The following is a 23,184-nucleotide window of genomic DNA, read 5'->3' on the forward strand; positions in this document are numbered from 1 at the left end:
AATGTTTGAGATACAACTAATTATTTCAGACTTTATTTAGTTAACTCTTTACAGAATTTGTAGTAGTATTAACTTACTAGGGTTGCCATAACAAAGTGCCTCAAACTGGAATTTATTGTCATCCAATTCTGGAGTCTGCAAGTGTAAGGAAAGAGGTCCTTATGCATACTGTGCTCCTCCCATTCCAGGAGGACTTCTCCCCGCTCTTTTTGAGTCCAGGGGAAACATTATTTAAAAGACTCTTCTCAGGCCTCCCAGGCCTTTTCTGGCCCTTCTCTATCCCTACCCATCACAGCCCTTATTCTAAAACCTACCACGACAGGAACTCCATTTGAGCTCACCCAAGACAAGAAGAGTTATCAAATTCTTGATGCAGTGCCTAAGTCAGAGAATCTCAGGAGGATATTGCCTGAGAATGATTTTTCAGATGAAAGAGTTTTTCATTGCTTTTGGCCCACATTGGGTGTGTTGCTGTAGGTAAGAAAAGTTCATTTATCAGGAAATGTTTACACAGGTGAACTCCTCTCTGTGCCATTTGAGTGCTGCTCTGCAGATAGCTGTTGACTTTTTTTTTTTTTCATTTTTTTATTTATGTATTTATTGGAATCATTCTACAACAATGTTTAGCTGCTAACTTTAAACATTGCCTACAGTCCTACATCTGACTCATTCACAATCTTTTGTCTTTTTCTCTCATTTTAGCAAATAGATGGAGAAGCATTTCTGCTTATGACCCAAACAGACATTGTTAAAATTATGAGCATTAAACTGGGCCCTGCTCTCAAAATTTTCAATTCTATCCTGATGTTCAAAGCTGCAGAGAAGAACTCTCACAATGAACTTTGAAGGTGGTGAATTTTGAATACCATCGGCTTTCTGCTTTAAAGCTCGTATTTTATTCAAAGCACAAGGACAGTTACAACTCCTGAGTGAGAAGTCTCCACAACTCAAAAGAGCAATGCTGTCGGATTATTTATATTCCTCAAGAGACAATATATATATGAATTCTTATGAAAGTGCTTGAGCTTTTAACCAGGTACTGTCTAACAGCAGTCATCTTTTGGTTCTGTTCACTGAGCTAAATTTATCTTTGTAAATCTTTTTGAGGCTGGGGGTGGGAGGGGAGAAGAGGGACTTCATTAATTATTTATGGACAAAGGGGGGGCTAAGTAAGAACTTTTGGCATTTTGTAAACATTGTTGAATTCTCTTTCATGTACACTGTTTCTTTTTCAATACTTTCAAGAATCTTTTTATATAATCAGATTTCAACTTAAACCAAATTAGTCAAAACCTGGCACAGTTTAGCCAGTGGGACTGTTACCTGTATTGTTAATTCTGTGCCATATCTTGAATTGCAACATTATGCTAAGTATAACTTTGCAAGTCATGATACTGCCTAACTGCCTGTCATCATTTGTTGGGGCTGAATAGTTGTAAAAAATTACTTTTCTTTTAATCAGTGTTTTTACTTTTGCACGCATTATGAAATGTTAAACAAATTACTTTTCACCAGCATCTTTACTATAATTACCAAAAACATGTATATAAACAATGGAATTGAAAATAAAATATATAAACATAAATAAATTAGGTGATGTATTTGAGTGGCATCAATCTCATATGTTGTGGTGCCCTGTGTGTTTACAAGTGTCCAGTGCTATCAAAGGAAAATGCAGTTACGTTGGTGGGGGGAGGGGGGCGCTGTTGTAAGTGAACTATTTATGAGATGATCCTGAGCTTCTCTCTAGTTGTCATGGAGGTAACTGGTGCTTCTCAGAGATGAAGAGCTCGTTCTGTAGATAGAAACAACAATCTGTAAAGAGCTCTGTCTCAGATCTTGTAGTGTCCTCCAAAACCCAAAGATTTTCTTCAGGGTTGGCGAAACAGAGAGTATATAGATTTTACTGAAAAGGCAAGGTGTGTGAGGAACCAACACCAGTTGACACAAAGAGGCTTAATAAGCTCACAAAGAGGCTTAATAAGCTCCTGAGTCATGGGGGTGATTTCCCAAAGTAGTTATTCAAGAACCTCTGTTTTGGAAACTTATTTTTCTGTCCAAAACAGTTTGTCTCCATATACTAAGCGTACAGATGCACTTTAAATGAAAGCCCTTGATTATCCCTAGCCTGATAGCTGGTAGTGTTACTTTTACAAGAATGCAATTCCAACCCAGAAGGTAAATTATTTTATCAGCTTTTATTGGATGATTGGACATTTATTCAAGGACTACTTTTCTACTTAAAAAGTGAAAAGTAAGATTGTAGCATGCTGTCTGAACCTTGGGGAAAGTTCCACCTCTCCTTGTTGCTCTTGTTTTTCTGGCCGTAGGGTTTCCTTTGCTGTCCCCCTGAAAGTCTATTAGCAGGCTTTTGCATTTGTCATAAGCCAAGGTAAAACAGGGTCAGTGACTTCTGTGGTGTCCCATTCATTGCTTTGCATGAATTTGCTTAATAAGTTTTCATTGTTGTTTTTTTCCTTTTTTTATATTTTGTTCCAAATTTGTACATTCAAGTTGCACTTGTTATATCTGACATGAATGAAATAAAATCTGAAATGCAGACACCTTTTTACATATGTATGATTTTTAACAGCGTTTGTAAAACAGAAGGGGTGTAACGAGAGCGGGAATGTCAAATGTGGTTAGTAACTAAGTGTGTGATTATTCTGGAAAATTTATTAAAGTTCATCAAACCATGTTGCAGATGATGTGAGAGAGACAAAAATTATGTTGTTAGGTCAAATAGGATTCACACCCATTGAAAATGTTTTCTATCTGGTTTAAAACATGGAGTAACAAAGAAGCTTGTAAATCTTACAACAGATGTCTATTCATTTGTAAGCAGCTTGGTGGTATTTCTTAGACGCAAAGCCATTAAGTGTCCTCAATGTGCCTCAAGAAGCAGAAACCCTTTTCATGATCCCTGCCCTAGTCTTAAATTTTAACAGAAGAAATGGAGCTGTGATAGCATGAAAGAAGCGGGCTTCGTTGGGGTAAGAACACAGGGAGGGTTGGAGGTGGTGGAACTTGTACAACCTCCCACGTAAAGGCATTTGAAAAAATTATAAATACGGTGCAAGCCAAAAGAGACCAGTCTGCATGTTGAAATATGGCCCCAGGCTGCCATTTTGCAGCATCTTGATTCAGTGAACTCCACCCACAGAGAAAATAAGATTATGTTTGTCAAGCACTATTGAATGTTGACTGAGCGAGGGCCTTCCACGGTGGTGCAAACAGGTTAAAGCACAGCACTAGGAAGCTAACCATGGCCCCTTCAGCACAAGTTCAATCCCCAGCTAGGAAGGTGACCTACATGGTGCAACAGACCTCTCGTCTCACCTGCTGCTCCCCTCAGCAGTGTACTTCATCAGTTTGCCTGTTCTGCCCCCCACTCTGTCTCTGGTGAATCCTCTCACTGCCCCCCCTGAACCTCTGGCCTGTACCCCAGTTCTGTATGCATAAATAAATAACTTTGGAAAAAAAATGTTGACTGAGTGAGAAGACCATGCTTGGCATAGGGAATACATTCACTGTTGAGACAATAAAGCTTATGTGAGACTGCCTTGTGGTTAGCTGAGGTCTCTATCATACTTGGAGCCAGACTTCACTAGCTTCCCTGTTGCTCCACCTTGCCCCAGCCTGGAGGAACAGAGGGGCTTTCATCCAGCTTTAGCCAGAGACATTGTAAACCTCCTGAGGAAAGGAACCTTTAAGAATTTGGTAAATCCATTTGGGAGAATAAGACATCATGAAACTAAAAAAGGGGAGGGGAATAGATTTGAGGAATAAAAAGGAAAGTTTGAAAGGAACTCAAGGCACAGTCAAGTGCAAGGGGGCAAAAATGGAAACAAGTAGGGACTGGTTTATATCAAAATCACATGGGGTAAATTACTCTGCCATCCATTCTTGTGTGCAATTAGAGAATCTACTGGAGTAGGCAGATCTTCCACTGTATCTCACTGACTTCAGTGTCTTAATGAACAGTAAAGGAAAGCCATTAGCACAGATTGCAGTTATTTCCAAGAAGTATGTTATAAAATGATTCTTCTTCAATTACTCATAAGGACCCCTTCTTAAAAAAAAAAGATTAATTATTTGTGCATATATAAATGCTGGGGTATAGGCCAGAAGTGTGGGGGTTGAGAGTATTCACCAGAGACAGAGTGGGGAGCAGAACAGGTACTGAAATACACTGCTGAGGGGAGCAGCAGGCGAGACAAGAGGTCTGCTGCCCCATGTGGGTCAGCTCCCTGGCCGGAGATCGAATTCATGCTGCAGTGGCTGCGATAGCTGCATAGTGCCATGCTTTAACCCGCTGCGCCACCAGGGAGGGCCTGATCCCCTTCTTAAGCTAATTTTATTTGACAAAGTATCCCAAGAAATGTCCATTACATTGTGATGTAAATTTTTTGTTGTTGTTGTTCCGGTGTGTTGCCAGGTATAAGCGCACACAAATATTTTTCCAGTTTGAAAACCAAGCTGTTCTATTCAAACTGATGAGTAAGAATAATATTGCAATGGTGACAAAAGGGGGCACTTTAAAACCATAGGAGGTAGTTTTTCCTTGGAAAAGAGGAAGAGCAACACTGAATCTTGTGCAACCTAAGATGTACTTAAAACAACTGCTGTTATGAACAGATGGAATGACAACATGAGACTCTGGGTTCTGTGAGCCCACAGGGCTAGGAGTCCTGAGGCTGAAAACAGGTCTAGGAAGGGCTTAGCCTGAAACTGCGGCTGTTATCCAAGTGGCCCTGGAAGTAAATAGCTGATCCAAATAAGCCGGGAGTAATAACCAGCTCAAACACAAATACCTGAGGACAAGGCGCTGGGAAGTGAGAACAGGTGTTGGGAGGCAAGGTCAAAGGCAGCCCCGCATATTAAGGGAGGGAAGCAAGGGAAGAGAGAGCCAGGTCAGAGGCTGGAAACTCCCGGCGAGATCCACCTGCAGCAGAAACCTTAAGGGCCAGCAAGCAGCCTGGTTCTCAACTGATGTGGTCAGGGGTCAAACCCCAGGCCAGCTGGCTCATCTGGGGGAAGGGCAGAGGGACAGGTGCCTTTTCTTAAAATATTTAAGTTCAAAATGTTTGCAAGCAATGTTCAGACCAAAGAGGCAGCCTCTGTCCACATATATGCAGTTCCCGGACATGGAGTCTTTCAAAGATGAGCCAGCTGGGTGAAGTGCAAGTTACCCTATTCTGAAGGATTTGAGCATATCTGAAGTGTTATGTCTTAAAAATGAAGGGCCATGGCCCTCCCTGGTGGCGTAGCGGGTTAAAGCACAGCACTGAGAATCTAAAGCCGCTCCGCATGAGTTCGATTCCTGCCTGCCCCGGAGGTGACCACATGGCGTGGCAGACCTCTCCTGACCGGCCCACTGCTCCCCTCAGCAGTGTACTTTGTTGATCTGCCTGTTCTGCTCCCCACTCTGTCTCTGGTGAAGCTTCTCGCCACCCCTGAGCCTCTGGCCTGTACCCCAGTTCTGTATGCACAAATAAATAAATCTTTAAAAAAAAAAAAAAATGAAGGGCCACTCTGGCCCTCCCTGCTGGCTTAATGGTTTGAGATGCAGCACTGCAAGCTAGCCACAGTGTCAGTTTGATACCCGGCCTGGGAAGTGATCCACGTGGCACCAGACCTCTCCTGACTGGCCCGCTGCTCCCCTCAGCAGTGTACTTCGTCAGTCTGCCTTTTCTGCTCCCCACTCTGTCTCTTGTGAATCGTCTCACCACCCCTGCACCTCTGGCTTGTACCCCAGTTCTATCTGCATAAATAAATCTTTAAAAAGAACAAACTAATGCATCCTTGAAATATAAGTAGGACCATGCAATTCCTTAGCTACAAAGAAAAACAGTCCTTTAGGAAGTATTTTATTACAGAATTTCACAAAGAACATAATTATGCAAGCATAAAGATAGATGGCATTGAACTTTATTCATATCTGTGAGTCAAGGCGATTTTATAGTACCTACTTCTACCACAACCCAATCTTAAGACAAGTTTTTATAAAGTTTCAGCTGTCCCAGAAATTGATTCTGACCGTTGTTTATATGCTATTGAGTGATTTCCTTTTCTTTCATAGAAGGAAAATGGGGACTGTGCGTATCAAAAATCAGTGTCTCTAGGAAATTGAAGGTTTGGGACAGTCGTCTTGGACACTCGATCCCAAATACATGAAAGGCAGCTATGAGAGCAGCCAGGGCCGTAACACAGTCGTCCACCTTTGTGAGTTTCTCTTTTTCTAAATACAAAGAAAATTCACAGACATCAATGTTGAAAGGGTGCTTAACTTCTAACACAGGTGTGGACACTTGTACCTGAAAAAAGAGATAACAAGTCAGCACCTCATGATATGTAAAATAACTAAATAATCCAAGGTACCACAATTTAATCATGATATTGTAATAATGAGTTTGTTGCAAGTTAATATATTTCTAAATGTGACACACCATAGTTCAAAATAGATCACCATTCTGCTTTTAAATAAATTATCACATGAATATGTAAAATGCCAAACCAATGATCATTGACATGCTTCATACCTCCTCATTGGCAATGACAAAAAGGTTGGAATCATCCCCAAAAACCTCTGGTAGGAGTAGACATGTGGCTGTCATCTTCATATCTGTCAAAGCAAACATGCTTACAGATCAAATACATACCAGTCTTCACCTATTGTAAGCAAAGTCAGTATTGACGCACTTGGGTTTTTAGAAAGTTGTTACTTCTAAGAGCACACAAGAGCTTTCTTAGATCAGTATTTCCTGACCATTTTTAACCAACAGCCCCTTCTAAAAATTACATTTAAGCATTCATATTCTTCCCTCCAGATCACTGCCAGGTGAAGACAAGAGTTCTATACTCTGTCCATCAGACGGGATAATTTTATCATGCCTTTGCTTGTAGTTTGTATTGTGAAATTAGCTAGTTCCCTAAATATATATATTTTTTTAATATCAAGTGTATTTTAAGAGTCTCTAGTTCAACTCCTATTTGAAAATTATTTTTCTTTCCCATTCATTTTTTCGCTGAACTTTAACTATTACCACAACAGAGCTTTTTGAATTACCCCAAGTTACATAGCTATTTGAGACTAGATCACATGAGAATAGCAAAATCCTCCCCCAGCTTCACTAACGTTTCAACATGTCTTGGTCTGTGTGCTGTTTCATCTTTTCTTGCAATGCAATATTGATGGGATTGTTCACTACTGAAAAAGAAGTCAGTATATTTTCTGAATAGGATTCCAAGATGTGCCTTGTTTTATTATAAATATCTGTTCTTGTAAGAAGTTGGAATTCTCTGAACATCTGGAAAAAGAAAGAAATATATATGTATCAGAAAAAAATAATATATAGGACACAAGGAAGTAAATAACTCTAATGTTATATTAAACTTTGAATGTTAGGTTCAACTATTTAATAGATATTTTGAGTAGCAATAATGGAGAAGTAAAGACTTAGCACAAAGAAAATAAAAGCTTAAAGTGAATAGGAAAAGATAAGTAATGGATATGGCAGACTTCTAAGTATGTAGAATCAAAACCTTCACTGCAGACTCAACTACATGAGGGTTTCAAAATCTAGACACATATTTTGGTTATTTAGGTCACCCAGCTAAGATTCTATGCTCTTTCATCTCTTCAGGTACATAGCATTGTTACGTTTTGGCAGAACAAGTAGCCAAAAAAACAGAAAAAGAAACCATATTTTAGGAAACACAGAATCAGACCTTGAAAACCACCTAATCATTGTATACTACAGGAAAGAGAGATTAGCTATAGAAACTCCTTAGGGATAGAAATAAAAGAATAAAAAATATTTAAGTACAAAATCAGTTTATGTTAATGGAAACCCTTAAATGGTAACTTTGTCCTGCTGTAACCCATGCCCGGCAACCCCAGAGAGCCCATCATCCTTCCTCCCTCCCCAGTTTGTTTTTCACCAAGCTGCATTATAAGATTACACGACACCTACATTAGTAGGAATGAATGCAAACATTGCCTTCCCTAAAATTCTGCAAAGAACAGAGGTACTACCCACTGGGTCTCATTGTTCCTTGAATTTTGGTAGCTCAGAAATAGGCCAAAAATTAGCACTCTATGTTATCAGAAAATTGAACGCACATTATCTCATAAAGGTGAAGTTGCCTGTTGCCAAGCAACCTTCAGTGGCGCACTAATCTGGATTAATGCCTTTTAAAGGGTTTTTCACTGCAGGGAGAGATGAAGTGAAGTGTGAAGATGAACATTCCACTACTTACTAGGTGACTAGCTTAGGAACATTTTTAACCATTTATAATAATTTCAAGTTTACATTAAAGGTACAGGAAGAGTAAATAGAGATCATAGAAGTCCTTCAAGTTCCTCCAATGCTATTTTGGCCCATTGAAAGTGTCTGTGTTACTTCCTTAGTTTCTGGCACTACATGGTGCTTCAAGTTTGCCTCATGTTATTTCTGTCCAAGTCCCCACAACAGTCATTTCTCCAGAAACCCTGGTTCCTTTAAGTGGAAAATGATATTTGGAAATGAAAACTTCAGCCCTAGGTATCGCTTAGTGGTGTTATGATGCTGGGATTTCTCAGAGAGCAAAGGTAGGTGATATGTACTTGTAGCTATAGAAACGCACACACTCAGGGACATACACGCATCTCTGTTTATGTATCTCTAGATAAATACTAAAATCCCTAAGTTCACACCAATACATTCAATTCAGTTGATGCCACAGGGCTTAGTCTAACTTCCTCCCTCCCACAGATTCTTTCCAATACCCAGAAACCTGACTCTCTTTATCCCTTTGCTTATTTGCATAAATCTTCTCCACCCCTCCTAGAGCCTAACTTCCAGCAGTGAAGGGTCAGTTGCACAACCCCAGGCTGGCCCATAGGTTACTAATTCAAGCCTTTTGGTTATGCAGGTTGGATCATTTCCATTGATCTAATTTTAAGTTCATAGATCCTTTCTTCCCCTCTCTTATATACATTTCCCTATCCAGTGCTGTTTTCATTTCAGATGCCATCATTTCTGAAATTAAATTTGCTTCTTTATATATACACATACATACATACATACATATATAGATATTCCATTTCTCTGCTGAGTTGCCCCACAGTAATGATACCTAGAATTCCCTGATTTTACCCTGCTCCCCACAACTCAGAAGCCACTGACTTGTCAGAACGGTGGAATGGACTTATGCAGACAGAGGCACAGCACCAGTCAGGTAGGAATACTTTGCGGGGCTGGAAGAAGTCTCTACAGGAGCCTGAATGTACTCTCAACCAGTGCAATATATGTTGCTGTTTCCCAAAATATGGGGACATAGCCAGAAGGCACAGGTCCAGGAATCAAGGGGTGGGCACTGGGTGGTACCCCTCACTGTGACCCCAGGGACCCATGAGAAGAGAATCTATATTATGTGACATTCCCTTAAAGTATTCCATTTTTGTTCTGGCTGGAAGTGAAATTTCTGGTTGATCCTTCTGGTGTTACCAGACGTGATTTATCATTCATTCAACAGGTCTATTTTGGTTTCAGCCCTGGGCCTTCAGGGATGGTCCTGACTCCAGTGTTGAGCTTTCATACAGTGTGGGTTTTCTGGATTCTCTTGGCTGAGCAAGGTGCTCCTCAAGGTCTCTCCAGTGCGGCCAGGCCAGCATAGCCCCTGACATCACCTTTTGGGCCATGGTGTGATCTCATCCTGGGCAGTCCAGCTCTTAGCCAGGGACTTTGCTTCTCCACTTTCCTTTAACATTTGTCCTGCAAATGCCAAACTCCAATTTCTTTCTGTTTTGCTGACTTCCAACTTTTGGCACCATGTTTTAGAAAGTCAGAAAGCTGAAGCACATGGTATGTGTTCCACTTTTATAAAGGATCAGAGTCTATGGTGCCTGCTTTTTGTGGTCTTAAAGCAGCTACCTCATGTAGTGTTTTCAAGTTCATCCCATAAATGGCAGGCTGGCAAGGCAGTTCCGGTGACTCCATCGTGGCCAAACAGATTCTTTCATTTTGTATTCCTTTGCAATTGTGTTACATTCATTGTGACTCTCGTGGCCTTGAGTTTTCAGTGATGATTACTGAAATAGTTTCTCAGCGATTTTAGTAGCTATTTCAATAGCTGAGAAGGTGAAAGCTTTTTCAGGGGTTTTTACTAGAAAAACTTGGGATACTGCTTACCTCCACTTCATATTTGTCTTGTGCCAATCTAATAGATCCCATCGACAAATTCCTAATTATATTTTAGTCTATCGTTACAATATTGAATTTTTAAATCTGCTGCTGCAAGAAAGTTTTCTGTAGGCCAAGGGTTGAAGCGTGGAGGACTGAAAGAAGGTCTGTGTCAACCCCTGGGACCAGCTTCCCACCCCTGCTGCTTCTCTTCTGTCACATCATAGCTAACAGCTCCCTCCTTAAGTACTGAGGGTTTTCACAAGGTGGTAGCTACCAGTGCTGAGAGGGGTTTGGCAGAGGCAGCTATCCTATTAGAGGGATTGTTAACTGCATCTAATAAGTAATGATAAGCCTGCTTCTATTTCAGGAAGCAAAAGTGTTTATTCCAGCTGGCTGCTCAAGACTGAGTTGGGAGAGCTACTTCCTGGAGAAAGCTAAAATTTTTTACTCTTTTGTTTAAAACAAGACATAGACAACTTTATTTAGTAAATACAGTTGTTACAAAAACTGCACTCCAATGCACACTTTGGATATAAAAGTGAACAAGCCTGAGAGTGTGTGTGTTGGCTTGGGGGAGGAAGATATAAGATGCCACAGTGGGAAAAACTTGGGGTACTGCTTACAGCATGAGTGACAACGGTTATAGCATAAGTGACACCAGTTACACCATGAGTAAAAGCAGTCGGTCTGAAATCTTTGTGCTCCTCACTCCACATGTCATGGACCTCAGACTTACTTCACTTTGGTTCTTTGAAAGGTCATTTAGCCATAACTCATCTGAATCTATCACTAAGCCTTTCAGGAACTGTCCAATGAAAACCCCTAACAGCTGCAACATCTTGACCACATTCAGCTAACAACTGCTATGAATGAATGCTTATGTCCCCCCAAAATCCACATGCTGAAACTTAATGGCTCATTGTGGTGGGTTAGGAGGTAAGGGCTTTAGGAGGTGATTAAGTCTTGAGGGCCAAGTCCTCATGAGTAGATTATTGCCCTTATACACAAGTCCCTAGAGCTAGCTTGCCCCTTTAGCCATGTGAAGTCACAGAATCAGAAAGGTTCTGGCCCATGAATCAGAAAGATGGCTCTCACCAGCCATCAAATCTGTTGGTGTCTTCATTTTAGAATTCCCAACTTCCAGAACTGTGAAGAATAACTCCAAAACAGTATCTATCCAGTCTATGACACTTTTCTTACAACAGCCAAATAGAGTAAGGTACCACATATCTATTATAGTAACGCATTCAGCATTCAAAAATCAGAATTTCCTTGAATTACATGCGCAGTATTCTGCTAGGCATCTTGGGAACTACTAAGATATTGAAAACATGTTCCCTGCTTTCAGAGGAGTTGTTTTGAACAACTATATTTTGTAGGTGACATACTCTTTTAATAGAGTTACTGGCTATTACTTACTCCCAGCAAGAGAAAGATTAAGAGAAATCAAGCAATAACTAAGGGAGAGTTGTTGAGAGGATGAGATCAACTAATTCATGTAAGCACTAAGAACATACTAAGTGTTCTTCATAAATACCGAACACTCAAATGCTTGCTATTCACATTATTATAAAAACACAGAAATTCTTTGGGTTTTCAGGTTATTTTGAAAGAAGAAACATGTAAAACTTTTTAAATTTGGTTGACTGCATCCACAGATTTTTTTCCCATGTAATATTTTAACTTTGATGAAATATTTACTACCTACCTCAGTTTAAATTATATTAAAACTGTAACAAGACCCTTTCATATCTTCTACCTTAAGTAAGGTAAGTGGATAGTTTTTTTATTTAAAAAGTAAACCACTATTTAGACCCCTTTATTAAGTGATTTGTAAATCATAAAGGAAACAGACTTTGTCTAGTGTTATACACAGACAATTCCCTAATAAATGACTGTCTACTGCATGCAAAAAAAAAAAATACTTTTCATGCTATCAAAAGGCCCAGCAATAGTGGTCCCCAACTCTCAATGACAGGTAACGTTAAATCTGGAGTGTATCCATCCAGTACCTGACACTGGCAGAGGCAACCAGAAATTTTTACCAGTCTTAGGTTTCAGCCCAGGGGCTTCACACAGCTAACCAAGATTTACACCCACTGTCCTGCTACATAGTCCTGTTACTACTCCAAGAGGAAAGAGAACAATCAACTTGGACATTACATTTAGAGATGAATAAAGATACCTGATAAGGGCACTTCAAGAAAGGAAACATTCTGAGAATGTCTTTCACGGGAGTTCTGCTGTTGATCAACTTCCTTCTGATTTCCAAAGTCTGGCTCATCCTCTTATCAATTTCTTTCCAGTCCTTTTCTGGTTTTGTGTACTCTTGCTGGAGCCAGTTAATATGGTCTTCTACCTCAGAATCTAAACAAATAGTTTCTTCCTGTGAAATATTTTCAAAATATCAACACAGTCCATGTTTCAAGTGACCTTATGAAAATTTGAATTATAGGTTGTATTGCACTCATTATACAGACATACAAGTACACATACTCATATATGATAGATAGGGTTACATATGTCATAATAAAGCACTCATACTGAGCATCAGATTATGTGATTACACTTGACCTTCAATAGTGTTGAATGGGCCACCTCTAATGCTAAGAATAATTAAGCAATTACTTACTGTGGAATTAATATATTTTCTTGACAGATCATTAAGTTACTTTATTTCCTATGTACACTTGCACTTTACTTCCTATGTACAAGATTATCCAGAGAGTTCACACTCAACAGCAATATTGTTTATTTTTACTCTTAAATTTTAAAAGATAAGTCATTAGGAAAAGATAGAGTTTTAAATTAAGGAATTATTGGCCCTCCCTGGTGGCACAGCGGGTTAAAGCACAGCACTGCAAGCCAGCCTCAGACACTTCAGCACGAATTCAATCCCTGCCCGGGAGGTGACCCACATGGCGTGGCAGACCTCTCCTGACCTGCCAGCTGCTCCCCCCAGCAGTGTACTTCGTCAATCTGCCTTTTGTGCTTCCCACTCTGTCTCTGGTGAATCCTCTCACCTCCACTGCACCTCTGATTTGCACCCCAGTTCTGTATGCATAAATAAATAAATCTTTTTAAAAAATTAAGTTACTGTTATGATTATTATTGATATTTTTCCTTTTTAACTGCCTTACAAGAGATACAGAACTATGTTACTTAATCCAAATTAAAAATATTACGTTGGTATTTTAGGATGCTAAATCATCATATGTCAATAATATTCACTATACATTTGGGTACACTGGCTGGAGGTGGGTGGCAAAGAAATACCCTGCATATAACTAAAAAAATTAAAGATAATCAGTTTCAAAGAATGAAGGGAACAATCTTTCTAGCAAATTTAGTTGAGAGGATACTCAGCTGAACTGCACTTGCACTAACAAGTTGACAAACTCAACCTGGAGGGAATGTGAATAGATGCTACTGAAAAAGATGAGAAAGATCATTAGGAGTCACGAATGATCCAACATCAGCGTTTGCCAAGCATTTTAGGTAGATCTGCTTCCTGTAAAGATAGTATCATAAGCAAGGCATAAATCAAGTGAACACATTCCTAGAAAAATAGGACCATCCAACAGACTAAAATTTAGCTAGAAGATAAAAGCATTCATCAAGAAAATACTAAGACCTCAAGTTTTTATAGAAAATTTCCACTAATTTTTAGAGTGTTCCAAAATTATGCAAACTCGTTTGTTGAGTCACAAGGGCAAAGAAAAATAAGTACTCTCCAACACATTCTATGAAGACTCTGTGAACTTGATTCCCAAACCTAGAACGGAGTAAAAGAGGAAAATGGCAGGTGAATCTCATTCATGAACAAAGTTGCAAATATTAGAAACAAGAAACTAATGAGTTTATTCCTTTGCTGTAGAAATGTGCCTATGGTCTGATGTTAATAAGCATACTATAGAAATTAAGTGTGGTTGATTAACTCACTACATTACACATAATTTCCTACTGCAATCAGAATTTGAAGGCCACTGTTTTGGAAAGATTTGGGACAGAAAAAGGGCTTTGATCCATGTGCATATTAACACTTCTCTAATTTGTCTAGATTATCTACATATATATAAATACCATATCTTGCCTTAACTATTGATTTAGAAAAATCTGATCATTTCAAATCTGTAGAATGAAGACAGTGTATAAAATGCAGCATCTCTTTAGGTTTAAAAAAAAAAAGCTTGTCAAAATAAGAGAAATTTTTAAAACTTGTAAAATTATCAACCAAAACTTGAGCTGATATAACTTTAATGATGAAATTTTTAAATAATTATCCTCCAATTAAAAACAAGATGAAGATAGTCTATTACACTTTTATTTAGAGTTGCACTGACTATCCTATTTAGTGTAGTAAGATAAAAAAGAGAAATAAAAGATGCAAAGCTGGAATGATGGAAAGAAAATTTATCATTATTCATGGTGATGTGATTAAGAGAAAACTCAAATTGATATACATGTAATTTGTTAAGATTAGAACTTACCAGAACAACTAAATATAAAATGTATACAAAAACATAGTAATGAACAGAAAATATAATTTTTGAAAATTTTAACAAAATTAAATAAATGGAAGTAATTAATTGATTGATTAATTAATTAATATTAAATAAATATCAAATAAAATATTCCCTAGACTTCTATGGGGAAAATTATTGGGAAATATTAATGAGAACTAAATAAATGGACAAATGTACCATATTTACTCTCAGCATAACTATAAGGAAGTTAACTTTCTCTAAATAGAGCCATAAGAGAGCATGAAGACATACGACCTCTATGCACATAAGAAAATTTGTTATCCATGAAAGGATTGGTAACTTTACTAGTGGAACACAGCAGAGCTTCTAGACAAAGAGTTTGGAGACAATAGAGACAATATCACAAAGCTCTGGGAAAGGAAGGATTATTTTACAGAATATGCAGGAGTTTTAACTTTATGGGACAAAGGGGAAAAATGGCACATCTTATGATAAATTTCACATCGTTGAAAAGCTTAAATGTTAAACACAGACATTTACATTTTTTAAGGTAATGGTATTTCATTTTATGGTAAGAAAAAATTGTTCCAAAAGAGATCAGCCATAAGGGAAATGACTGATCCATCTAACTATATTAAAATTACAAGCTGCTTTTTGTCCAAAAACACCAGGAAGAAGCATGGTGTCATAAAAACATGGTATAAAATGGGCAAAAATATTTATGGTGGTGTATCACTAGTTTGTCAAGGAGTAGAGAACATAATATTTAGAGAATTCTTATCAATAAATAAGGAAAAGGCAACCTCAAAGAAAAAACAGACAAAAGACATGGCCGAGCATTTTACAGAAAAAGAAACTTGAATGCTCCATAAACATGACCAGATTATAAGACTCACACATAATTCAATTGAAAATTAGGACCAAATAAGATACTTTACTCACAATAATTGGAGATAATAACAAGTACTACTCAGTGAATTTAAATAGCTACAGTCCCAAAGAAAATTGTTACCACTGTCCTATAAAGTTGAATATTTGCATACCCAATGCAAGTGTATATCCTTGAAAATGCTGTACGTAGACACGTGTGCATGTGTACAAGAATACACACACACGAAAGTTTGGTGTGGCACAGTTCATAACAGCAAGAACTGGAAATAAGCCAAATGTCTATTCATAGAACAAACAAATAAGCTGTGTTTTGCTGTCACAATAGATTTTTAAGCCAATATAATAGTTAATGAACTAGACAGCTGTACTTGACAGCCTGAATGAAATCCCAGAGACATTATATTGAGTGGGAAAAAAAAAGATGTCATAAACAACATGTGTAGTTTTCACATCATTGTGTCAACTTCAAAAACAGGCACAGCTAAACTATATTGTTTAGGAGTCATGCATATGTGATAATCATAAAATTCAGGGTGGAAGGCCCTCCCTGGTGGTGCAGCGGGTTAAAGCACTGCACTAAGAAGCTTAAGCCACTTCCGCATGAGTTCGATCCCCGCCTGCCCCAGAGGAGATCCACATGGCACGGCAGACCTCTCCTGACCCGCCCGCTGCTCCCCTCAGCAGTGTACTTCGACGACCTGCCTGTTCTGCTCCCCACTCTGTCTCTGGTGAATCCTCTCACCCTCCGCATCTCTGGCCTGTACCCCAGTTCTGTATGAATAAATAAATCTTTAAAAAAAAAATTAAGAGTGGAATATGATAGTTTTGGATGGTGAATGTGGAAAGGGGAGGAAATCCTAAGTAGACACTATGTTATGGGGCAGTGTTACAATTCTATATCTGAATACTGATTCACAGCATTGAATTTTTTTTTTAATAAATTACACATGCTACATATACTTTATCAGTCTAAAAGGTATGGTGATTTTTTTTTTAAGATTTATTTATTTATTCATATAGAACTGGGGTACAGGCCATAGATGCGGAGGGTGAGAGGCTTCACCAGAGACAGAGTGGGGAGCAGAACAGGCAGGTCGACGAAGTACACTGCTGAGGGGAGCAGCGGGCGGGTCAGGAGAGGTCTGCCATACCATGTGGTCACCTCCGGGGCAGGCGGAAATCGAACTCATGTGGAAGTGGCTTTAGATTCTCAGTGCTGTGCTTTAACCCGCTGTGCCACCAGGGAGGGCCGGTATGGTGATTTTTAAATAAAATAAAAACCTAATTTTTAAATAGTAAAGGAGAAAATTATCATTTAAAACTTTCTTTTTACTGAAATATGGAACTGCTAATATCAACATTACAGATTATTTATAAACATGATATACTGCTGCCCCAAGTCTGCAAGTAATTCAAGAAATGTCATGGGTAGTAGAGTTTCTAGGGAGCTTCTACTTAATGGGACTCATATTACTGGATCGTATCCCAGATTAAAGTCCTCTTTAGAAGGATTTTTTTTTTAGAAGGAAAATTTTTAATGACTATCAGAATTTAAAATTCTCACTTTTGAAATAATTTCTATATTCTTAGAGCTGGAAGGAATTTAGAAATCCTCTGACCCAAATGGATGATCTCAATTTGTTGATAAGCCAGTTGGGACTCTCAAAAGGAAAGTGTCTTTCCCAGCCTCAACCGTCTTGGGATAGCCAAATACTTCTCCAAGGAGATAAATGGCCTTGCTCTGAATGGCTGGTTTCTGAGTAGAACACATTCAGATGAGGGCACGAGTGAATGAGCAATGTCTTAACTTTACAGAGCAGCAGCAGCAGAATCAACTGCTGCCTATCTGTTTTTGGAAGTGAAGATGAGCAGAGAAGAATACACTCAAAAAGTAATGGGAAGAAGCAGCCACTAAGCAGGGAACAGATGGCCAAAAAGTAGATACATTTAAGAAGTCTAAGAATCATCAGTGGGATATGTGGCTTCATAAGAATTGGCATAAAGCAACCACAACATTAACCTGAGTTAGATCTAAACACTGATCTATGCCACCCCTCTGTCACACACCGGTGCCCTGACCTAAGATGACTGCGCAGGCAGAGAGTTGGGTGGGATAGAAGAGAGCCTGGCTCTACCCAATTGTCAGTCTAAGGGGATAGAAGAGAGCCTGGCTCTAGCCAATTGTCAGTCCAAGCTGACAGCATGAAAACAAAGATAACACTTCTGCATTAGATCTTAACAGAATATTGAGACTGCTTTTATAGTTGTAAGATACAACAAAGGTTAAAGTGTAGCTATCATTTTCTCTCCCAGAGATGAATGAAAACTCACTTTGATTTTCACTAGATGTGATTTTGTTATAATAAGTTGGAAGGAAAAAAAAATAGCAGATGGCTTCACTTATAGGAAGAATATAGGGGAATCAAATAAGAGATGGGGTGGGGGGAGAAATAGTAACAACAACAACAACAAAAAAAAAAACCCGAGGAAACTATAAATCAGAGACATTCTGCAGGGTGGGGGTGGGGAGTGAGGGGAGAGGGATCAAAGCAGGGAAGAGGAGAACACAAGGGACTATGGTGATGGTGCACAGGTGAATTTGGTGGTGGGAATTCCATGGGGACTAACCTGAGAAGAGAAAGCATACATTGGACAAAAATAAAAAATGTTATTTTATATATATAATTTAAAAAAGAAAAACAAGAAAATAACTAACAGGAAAAAAACCTCAAGATTGAATGTAAAGGTCCTGTATTTATGGTCTGGAAACTGACTCTGAAAGCCAGCAAGTAAGTTGTCAAGCTGCTCTTAGTTATGGAGCTCCTCACAGTCCACCACCATCTCCCTAACCCTGCGGTTCCTCTAAAATTGTACTTATCTGAGTTATTTCCTATAGTAGCCATTTGCCACTTGTGGTCAATGAACACTAGAAATGTGCCAAATCCTGAGTGAGACGTACTGAAAACACTCAACTTCAAAGACTTCTGGTATACAAAAAGAGAAAAAAAAAGAAGCCAGTATAATTTGTGAATATGTTGAATCAAATCAAATAAACTTAACATTATAATTGCACCTGCTTCTTTAAAAAAAAAAAAGATGGTTAGTAGAACATTTAAAATGACTTCTGTGCTCCATATTATATTCTATTGGACAGAGCTGTGTTAGCTTGGATTTTCTTCATCTCAAATTCCACTCATCCCCATTTTCACTTCTATTATCATGATAATACATTTGCAAATGATGGTTCTTTGTGTAACCTATACAAGTTTCTTCTCTTAACATTCAGTCCTGTGTCTCAGTCCTGTGTCTCAGTTAATCAGCAGGAAAACTGCTGCAACTTTGCCGGTTTCCAAGAGCACAGATGACTTGTAAAACTTCACAGTATTAGCAATGTTGCCACCTACTGATGGCAGAAGATGCACTGTATCTAGAATGCAATAAATTCTCAATGTTTTTCTTCAACTTTTTTTCTTCAGCTTTTGCTGTCTTATTCAGTTTTGTACCATGAGAAGAACAACTGTGAAAAAGGCTAGAAAAACAATCAGTATTTGTATAATAAATCACTATGTGTCAGGTACAGTAAGAAACAAACAGTAAATGCCATAAGGGAAATCCAAAAGAACTTGGTAGATATTCTTAGTATTTGTCTGGCTAAGTTTTTGCATAGTTTTTCATTCCACTTTTTTTTCCAAGCCAAAGAAATATGACATATAAGACTACTTCATGATTTCCAATGTTATATATCTAGCAAGTATACAAAGAAAATATTTTAGAGAGGAATTAATTACAATAGTAGTGTTAGTAATTAGACATCTGGCAGTTAATTCATATATTTAGCAAATGTTTGGAGGCCTCTGAGTTACAAAGACATCCTACAATCATTTGCTAAATTCCTAAGACACTATTCTAGTCATCTTATAAATTTTTTAAAAAGTACAATTTAGCCTCTCATGAGAAACTGCCACAACATCTCTGATATTTTACATCAGAATTGGGCAAAATACAAGTTTTGTTTCCTTCTTCTTTCAGACACTGCACAATGTTCTTTAAACTTGTCATTAACAAATAATGTTTAAAATATATTTTATTTAGGCCCTCCCTGGTGGTGCAGCGGGTTAAAGCACTGCACTAAGAAGCTTAAGCCGCTTCCGCATGAGTTCGATCTCCGCCTGCCCCGGAGGAGACCACATGGCGTGGCAGACCTCTCCTGACCTGCCCGCTGCTCCCCTCAGCAGTGTACTCCGTTGATCTGCCTGTTCTGCTCCCCGCTCTGTCTCTGGTGAAGCCTCTCGCAGCCCCTGAGCCTCTAGCCTGTACCCCAGTTCTGTGCGCACAAATAAATAAATCTTTAAAAAAGAAATGTATTTTCTGTTTGTAACTCTTTTTCCCATCTTATTTAAAAGATAATTGTACAAAATAATAAAAATAAGTCTGTTGGTAGGTACAAAACATATATATTATCCTTGATGTGACAATAAGAGCACAATAACAAAAAACAGGGTTGGGGTTATAGAGAAGCAAAGTTTTTGTGTGCCACTGCAATTAAATAGGTATTAATTTAAACTAGATTATTAAAATGAAGATGTAAATTGTAATCCCCAAGATAATCACTAAGGAAATAAATTAAAATGTACACACAAAATGAAACATTAAGGGAAGTTAAATTGGCACATTATAAAATATCTACTTAACACAAAAGATGGCAGTAATAGAAAAAGAAAATGCAAAGAAAAAGATAATATAGAAAACATAGCAATATGTTAGAAATAAGTCCCACCCTATTGGTAACTGCAGTTAAGTAATGGACGGAATGGATTTTTTAAACCATCCAACTATAAATACTGTCTACAAGATACACATTTTAGGTTCAAATTAAAAATATCCCATGCAAACAGTAGCCAGTAGATAAAGAGCCTATACTAACGCCAAATAAACCCTGAGAGACAGAGGAGGATATTTTATAATGAAAAAAGGTCAATTCATCAGGAAGATAACAATTATAAACTTATAAACACCGAACAACAGTGTCCCCAAAATTTTGAAAGAATAATCTATTATCAAAATCAGCTTATATTCTGTGAATGAAAAATTTATAAATGGCTGAAGATTCTACTGACTGAAAGAAATTTCAATAACTTAAGAAAATCTATGCATTAGTGAAAAAAAGCATTAAAGAAGCACTTAAGCATTTTGAAAGCACATTTACATTCTGATGCTTTCAATAGGGAATTTGCAGAGGCCAAAGATGAAGAACACTCTGGATGAAAAGAGATTCCCTAAAAAGAAGAGCATCAGACTATGGTAACGCAAGGATCGAGGTTCCAGTGCTCTGATCCAGGTTCACACACCCTCAACCCCCCCAGTCAGCACACAGGAGCAGGGTCACCTCCAGGCTGTCCCAACAGATTCTCTGTAAGAGCAGAACAGAGCTAATCCTGGGGCTCCCCACGTGGTGGCTACTCCTCTGGTTCAGCCTTCCGACCGGAAGTCAGCACTTGTTCAGACCAGCCTCCAGGTCTATGAGAAGGTGCCTCAAAGGTGTTGCAGGGTCTGGTATCTGAGAGAAGGACCCCTTTACAAAATGAGGACAGAATCCTTTCTACTGAGGGGCTTCCTGAGGCAGCACATCTTCCACTGGCAAATGCCTGTATACCAAGAACTAAGTGATATTAAGTAATAAATACCAAGTAATTAAATGTAATATAGCAATGATTTATGAATAGATCAATGGAATAAGAGACAGTGCCCAGAATATACCCAAGTCTATTTAAGAACATAATATACAATAAAAGCAATACCATCAACCAATAAGAAAACACTGAATTATTTGTTAATTGGTGCTTAGAAAGCAGTTAATTATATGGAGATCCCTACTTAATAATAGCACAAGCAGAGATAAACTCCAGATGGCTTAATGGCATAAACATGAAAGTTTAAACTATAAACTTAATAGAAGGACAAGGAGAATATCTTTGTGACTTGGGACATGAAGGACTACGTCCGACAAACTAATAAGAAAAAGCTGCCAGCTCATTTAAAAATTGGGCAGTAGCTATAAAGAGCTAATTTTCTAGAATAAGAAACTCAAAAGGCTAACAAACATGTAAAGAGATGCTCAGACTCATTAATTATCCAGGGAAATGCAAATCACAACAAGAATGAGATTACACTTTATACCTATTAGACTTGGCAAAACTTAGAAGGCTGGATAATGCCAAGGGTTGGCAGGAACACAGAAATATGCACTGTTGTGGAAGCGAGACTAACAGAGTCATTCGGGGGTAATTGGTCAAATTACGTGCAGGCATGTATTCAGTCCTACCAGTTCCACTTCTGTGTCTGCAAACAGACAGGCACAGGTAGTTCTGCAGCCAGACATGTATGACGGTGCTCTCTACAATGCAATTTGTAATGGAATAGAGAAGAACTTGAGGCAAGAAATACTGAAAAAATCATTACAATCCCGGGCTAGATATATAGAGAGTTGCATGAATGAGTCTTGTAACTGTTAGTGATTAAAGGGAAATAAGGATGCAGTGCAGAACACCATTTAGATTAAATCAAAGTGACAGTACACATGTGGTAACATTTCAAAATAAATACAAAAAGCATATGAACACAGTGGAAGGGTTACCCAAGGGCAGAGGTAGGAAGAAAGCAGCTAGGAATGGGAAAAAAGCAATGGCTCGAACCAGTGTGACGAGCCTAGCACAGGGCAATAAGTATTATGTCTCAGGAACTGAGGAGTTTCATCCATTCAACTCTGATTAACACCTGGGGATTTTTATAAAAGCACTCCAGTACTACACTGCAATGCATTTTCATACAATTCCCAAAAGCTGTTAAAACCACTGCTTTCATCATTTAAAAGGATAATGTCAGCAATTTATGAAATTGCTGTTAAGTCAACTGTTTTGAGACTCTAATTATATCTGTTTATAAGTATACAATGAAATAGAGTAAAAGGCAGTTGTACAAAGGAAACAGATTTATTGATTCACTGGGCTACAAAATATTTGGACCTAAAAGCAAAAGTCAGATGCATAAGTAATAGCGCAGCTGCCGCATTTGGCTGTATGACCAACATGAGGTCTTTAGGCTGGAAAGGGATTTTTTTTGTTTAAGACATTGCAAAACAGGAGTATGTTCTTGTGCTTTGTAGGATTTGGCTTGGGGACCTAGCCAGGGATTCTGAACTGTAGAGGCACCCATATACCTGGGTCATAAATCTCTTAGCAGTGAGAGATGAGGAACACAGGTATAATGAGGCATGGGTAGGTGCTCCGGTACTACTGATACTTCAGAGTGTGTAGTTGAAACATGGTGGTCGCTAGGAAAAGGGGAAGTTCCAGGTTCCCTGCCCCACCCAGAAGGTGGGTGGAGCTGAGCAGAGCTGAGCAAAAGGAAGTCTGAAGAAGGAAGCAGGATGCAGAGCCAAAAGGAGACCTGAGGAAGCCACGTGAAGCAGAGGGAGACGTGACGAAACCATGCTTGTTTCTTGGCTCTGGACTGGTTGAAACAGATGTGGGTGAGAGACCCATGGGGAGGTGACTATGGCAGTGTTTATATTGATTTTGATTGCGTTCTTTTCCTCCCAGACTGGTCTGGCTACGTTTGACCCTTTTCTATGGGTCCCC

General features: G+C 38.6%; 2 protein-coding genes across 4 annotated transcripts in view; one reads left to right on the forward strand and one right to left on the reverse strand.

The window, feature by feature from the left end:
- Positions 1 to 2,555, forward strand: part of L3MBTL3 (l(3)mbt-like 3 (Drosophila)) — a 103,092-nt gene extending 100,537 nt beyond the window's left edge. For 2 of the 3 annotated variants that reach the window (XM_004673844.2, XM_012721720.1), the window contains exon 23: positions 703 to 2,555. In XM_004673844.2, coding sequence (XP_004673901.1) covers positions 703 to 846 — 144 coding nt within the window. In that variant the 3' untranslated portion in view covers positions 847 to 2,555. The remainder of the gene's footprint in view (positions 1 to 702) is intronic. The other variant, XM_004673845.2, reaches the window with a different exon arrangement.
- A 3,498-nt stretch (positions 2,556 to 6,053) lies between these two features.
- The window catches only part of SAMD3 (sterile alpha motif domain containing 3), a 41,097-nt gene continuing 23,966 nt past the window's right edge, over positions 6,054 to 23,184 (reverse strand). The window contains exons 7-10 of the mRNA XM_012734450.1: positions 12,355 to 12,555; positions 7,139 to 7,310; positions 6,543 to 6,625; positions 6,054 to 6,317 (exon numbers count right to left, since the gene is read on the reverse strand). Coding sequence (XP_012589904.1) covers positions 6,054 to 6,317; positions 6,543 to 6,625; positions 7,139 to 7,310; positions 12,355 to 12,555 — 720 coding nt within the window. The remainder of the gene's footprint in view (positions 6,318 to 6,542; positions 6,626 to 7,138; positions 7,311 to 12,354; positions 12,556 to 23,184) is intronic.

Source organism: Condylura cristata, unplaced genomic scaffold, assembly GCF_000260355.1.
Source record: "Condylura cristata isolate star-nosed mole 26May11 unplaced genomic scaffold, ConCri1.0 scaffold00001, whole genome shotgun sequence".
Lineage (NCBI taxonomy): Eukaryota > Metazoa > Chordata > Mammalia > Eulipotyphla > Talpidae > Condylura > Condylura cristata.